The 5092-nt window shown below is 34.4% G+C and overlaps 1 protein-coding gene across 1 annotated transcript in view; it reads right to left on the minus strand.

Annotated features, from left to right (window-relative positions):
* Positions 1-519: 519 nt before the first annotated feature.
* Positions 520-5092, minus strand: part of LOC107479202 (DEAD-box ATP-dependent RNA helicase 17-like) — a 7064-nt gene continuing 2491 nt past the window's right edge. The window contains 7 exon segments of the mRNA XM_052258934.1: positions 520-1269; positions 2325-2571; positions 3155-3459; positions 3841-3914; positions 4018-4374; positions 4377-4463; positions 4731-4874. Coding sequence (XP_052114894.1) covers positions 1021-1269; positions 2325-2571; positions 3155-3459; positions 3841-3914; positions 4018-4374; positions 4377-4463; positions 4731-4874 — 1463 coding nt within the window. The 3' untranslated portion in view covers positions 520-1020.

Below are 5092 nucleotides of genomic sequence, written 5' to 3' on the forward strand. Positions count from 1 at the left end.
AATTTAAAAAAACTCATTCTATGCAAGATAAGTTGAATTCAAACAAAAAATTATATTAAATCTTTTGGCGATGAATGAGAAGACCAAGACCACCACACCCAGACATAACACCCTCCGGTCCTATCTCGGGCATAACTCCAAAAGTATTTTCATATCAGAATTTTTTGGCCAAAAAATTACACCAAATGACAAATGTCCAAATCCCAAATAATCTGACACAAGGTATATTAGTATGAGATAATATATATATATAAATAAAGTATTATTTTAGTTTCTAATATTTGAGTTAGATTCTTATTTGATCCACAATATTTTAAATTAAAAATTTAAATAAATTCAATATTGTCTACAGTTAAATTTAACATAAAAAATTAACATTTAATGTTTGATTTTAGTAAAGAAGTAAAATTAACCCACCAATAATTACTAATGTAAACTTTTTTGTTAATTATTCGAATCAAATTTAACGGTAAGATAACAATAAATCCGTTTGAAATATTTTGAAATTGAAATAGAACATTTGAAACATTAGATTTCAACCTTTATTAGAGGCCAAAATAATACTTAATCCTATATAGCTTACATTTCCAGAAAGCAGTTTGTAGTCCCATGATCAATCTCATTCTTGTTGAGTTCTTGGAATTTATCCCAAATTGATCCAATAAAAGAATACATTTCATCACCTTTCAAACTTTCCTGCAATACTATGAGTTGAATTACATAATTACCGTATATTATATAGTACAAGTTAAATGATACACAACGGAAGTACCAAACATCAAGCATATAAAGCTTTGTTCAGCTCATGTCGACAACAGAACAGTGCCCCAATGGAGGAAGGACTCCTTACGATACTTTATCTCGGATCACTTGGTGTCAGCTTTGTATCGAATCCTATGGCTTTAGGGGATAATGATCCAGATTCGCGTGACACAGTATGTCGGTATCCATCCATAGTTGTCATTTTCATTATCATTTGCTTCATCAAAACTGCATCATCAGCCATTGTCATGGTTTGCATTAAGTCACTCTAGCAATTTTTCTCTTTTTCGATAGCCCAATTTTCTTCTCAAATCTCTTTCTCTTCTTATTTTGCTTTTGGAAGGATTGTCCAACTAAGGACGGTTGTTGTTTCAACGCAAAGCTTTTGGCCACATGCCCCAAGTGAAGTTTCTTGATCATAAATATTCTTTTCAGCTCACCACGATGTGCTGTGTAAGCACGGACCCAAGAGCAAAATCCCTTCCTAGCAAGTTCATCCATCTTGGGCTGAAAAAATGACAACGCAACAGTTAGCTTATGATACACAGAAACTAAGATCCCTATATAGAATCGTATTTGTAGACAAAAATTATCAGTGAAATCATGAGGAATAAGGATGATTGCGCTTCGGAAATCATCATCCCTCTTCGTTATTAGATGTAACATGATTTCAAACTAATGTAATGGCTCAATTTCGAGAGAAATAGTATTTGTATACTTGACAAGTTGACATATCAAGAGTACAACTTCTCTATTGATGTTTACTGTTACAAGTCATAAGATCAACCTGCAAGTCTAATTTAACCTCTGTTAATACATTAGATGTTAACCACCCAGGTAAACTAGGCATAGTGAATGATCAAACATCCTACCTAGAGCAGCTCACCTCACATGAACAACTAAGATGCAGCACAAAGGCCCTTTTTGGTGGGATTCAGCACAAATGATGATCAAAGGGAAACAAGGCCATTGCAGAGATTTGGGAGGAGACATAAATATGGGGAAATAGATGAAGAGTGGTTTATAGTTACCATTATCTAAGTCTAATCGCTTTGGAGTAGGTTGGATCTTTCTCCAGAATCTGCCACCATAAACAATGACTCAACAGCAGCAGGGATCATCCAATCCCACCACTTCAAAAAGTTCCCTTATCAATTCCACCAAACCAAATTGGTGGCTGTGATTAGGATTGAAGAGCCTAGCAGAAATCATAGAACATTATGAGTTGACATGTGATTTTGACAACCATGATCCATTTCCCTGTCAGACCCTCCATTTCCTTTCACTCAAACCTATCTGGCATTAATTTAGATTGTCAGCGGTTCATAAGTCCTCTTGCTTAGCATATGCATAAAACCAACCCTGGCAACTCCAAATGTTTCATTGTTGTAAAAGCTCTAAGCCAAACAACGATAATGGCTCTAGAGTTAAATTTGGGCACATTTTTCCAAATCAAAATAGGATTAACATGTTAAAATACAGGTTTCTCATGTATCATTTAGTTAGATGGAAATGGAGTATCTATATTAAACCAGAATTCAGAAAGATCAGCAGTGTATCACCTTGGAAATGATGAATGATTCAAGTGCCTTCTGGAGACAAAGGACCCAAGGATGCAAGTCGATGAAAACAGACTTCTTTACGTGTTTGTTCTGTCCGTGTAATGTAAAATTATCCAACACTTTGAGAAGAGGATACTCTGCTAGTGAAACACCATGTTTCTCCAAGTCCTGTAAATAATCTATTTCAACTGGTTGCAGAAATAATAAGGACTCTCCCCTTTCACCCAGACGAGCAGTTCTACCAACTCTGCATCATGAATTCATCAAGGATCAGAAATCATAGTCTTAACATCACGCTTTAAGACTTTAACATTACATAAAAGACAGCATGGGAGGATCCTTTTGTATCTAGAAGAAGAGCTATCCATGAAACAAATTCCACTTCCTGATAGATATTACATCATGTATGTTTTTCATTTTCAAAGTGGGTCCTTCTAGGCTATTTATTGCAGCAAATTTGGATACAATGATATGACAATCATTTAGTTATTCATAATATTAATTGATTTTAAAATCCCTCATGGAATGGATAAGACATTCTTAAGATGCTAAAGTGGCATAGCTGTTAGCCCCTGAATATTTACGAGTGACAAAGTTCTCCATTAACAGCATTGATCTAACTAATTGAAGCTCGGAGATCACTTGTTTTTTAAATAAAAGATCAAATAAAATAAAGTTATACAATCGATATAAAATGGTCCGGGGAGGTTTGTTTGGACTGCAATTAGCATAAAAAACTAGAATTAAAATCAGAAAAAAAAAATGCCTTCCACATAACCACCCCTAAAAACATGGGAAAAGAAGCCAAAACAAAAAATAGGTATACATACCTGTGTACATATTCAGTAGCTTCCCCAGGAGAATCATACTGTATGATGCATCGAACCTTTGGAAAATCCAGGCCTCTAGCAGAAACATCAGTGGACAAAAGCAAAGCAGATTTCTCAGTTTTAAAAGCCTGAAAAGTAGATCTCCGGTCTTCATGTTCCATATTACCATGCAATCGAAAAGTTTGGCATCCAAGAAACATCTGTATGACCCTTTCTTTTGTTTGAGGATCAGTCGAGAAGTGGAACTCACTTAGTAGCGAATGGTGAAAGTCTACCGCATCACATGTCGAAAAGAATACCACAACCTGTAAAATCACTAGGTCAATTATGTGAATCTTAAAGCATAATATTTGAATAACAGCATGTTCAATTGAAAAGGGGAAAATAAAGTTAAGGATCGATGCATGCCAAATATAAGTTCCAGTCACATAAATAAAAAATAATGCCTTCCATTTGTCAACTGTTTTCAAGGGATATCGACAAGCTTTTGTTGTCCCCATTTATATAATTCTTCATAAGTACACCAGAAATATTAAATTGTTCACGGTCATGTCAATATTTGCCAATGATAAGAAATACAGCTACTAAAAGCAAGAGAGAATGCGGAGAGTTAAAAATCTTCTAACTCCAACAACCTACATATAATATAGATAAGGAAAGTATCTTTAGAGCAAGTGACGCCTAACCTTTTGTGAAGTGTCTCTTTCAAAAAGATGCTTTAGAATTGAAAGAAGAACAGCAAGCCGAGAACCACAAGGCACTGCTTAGCAAAATTGTATTCCAATTAGGTACTCAGCATCTTAAGAATATTAACCGCGAAATGCAGTGAAGGAAAGATAAAAAAGAAACTAATTATCACATACCTTTCACATATCTCTGAATTAACTGTCTGGGGATTTTATAATCTACAGCTGTTGGCATTTTACTGGAATACTTGACTTCATCATCTTCATCAGACTCTGAAGAATCAATGCTTTCAATTGTTGATACTGGTTTTCTTGTTTTACCCTCAAGACCAATCATCACTGGATTGTGTAAACTTATTTTAGCAAGATGGTTCACTTTCTCATTTAAGGTGGCAGAAAAAAGCAAATTCTGCCTTTGAAATTCAGAGTTTCTTGGAACTGTACTCTCCTTGTAATCATTTGCTGCTTTCCTTGAACCCAAAAGATCTAGTATTTCCTGTATATCTTGTCCAAATCCTAATTCCAAAATCCTGTAGAAAACCATACATTTGTGTACAAGAATGATGATGTATTCTTCAAATGATCTAAAAGGCGCCCAGGTGTTGCTATAAGAATTGATATGCCTAAAATAATAACCACAGGTTACAAATTTGACCAAGTACAGTGAATGTCCAACCTTGTTCCTCTGACAAGCTAAAGCATATTTTAAATAATGTTATCATGAAACAGCTTTATTTCATTATGTTGTTGCTATCAGTTTGATTATTCCATCGCATGAACAAAAGAAAAAGATTAAAAAGGGACAAAACCTTAAATATGAAAAGATAATAGGAATGCTGTTCTTTTTTTCCCTATTAAAAATGTTATTGATAAATATACTTGATTTCTACCTTTGCGTAGCCTAGCTTTCTCCTTTGATCTATTTTCACCACCCATAACATACCCGGGAACAATCCAATGGAATCGATGCAATAGCTTTTGAAGAATTTCATAAACCTGCAGACATAGCTCACGCGTCGGTACAAGGACCAACGCTATTTCCAACAAATCAATTAAATCTGTAACTGATTCAGACTAAATTAAAGAAAGAAATGCAATACTATTTTGTGTTACAAAAAGGGGAAAACAAACAGTCAGTACAAGTGTACAACATTCCCATAAAAAAAATTAACACAAATCTTTCAGATGATGCATTATCATTAAAGTTCACATATGTGCTCCTCAATAGAAGTAACAAACAACATATTATTGG

Source organism: Arachis duranensis, chromosome 3 (genome assembly GCF_000817695.3).
Source record: "Arachis duranensis cultivar V14167 chromosome 3, aradu.V14167.gnm2.J7QH, whole genome shotgun sequence".
Classification (NCBI taxonomy): Eukaryota; Viridiplantae; Streptophyta; class Magnoliopsida; order Fabales; family Fabaceae; genus Arachis; species Arachis duranensis.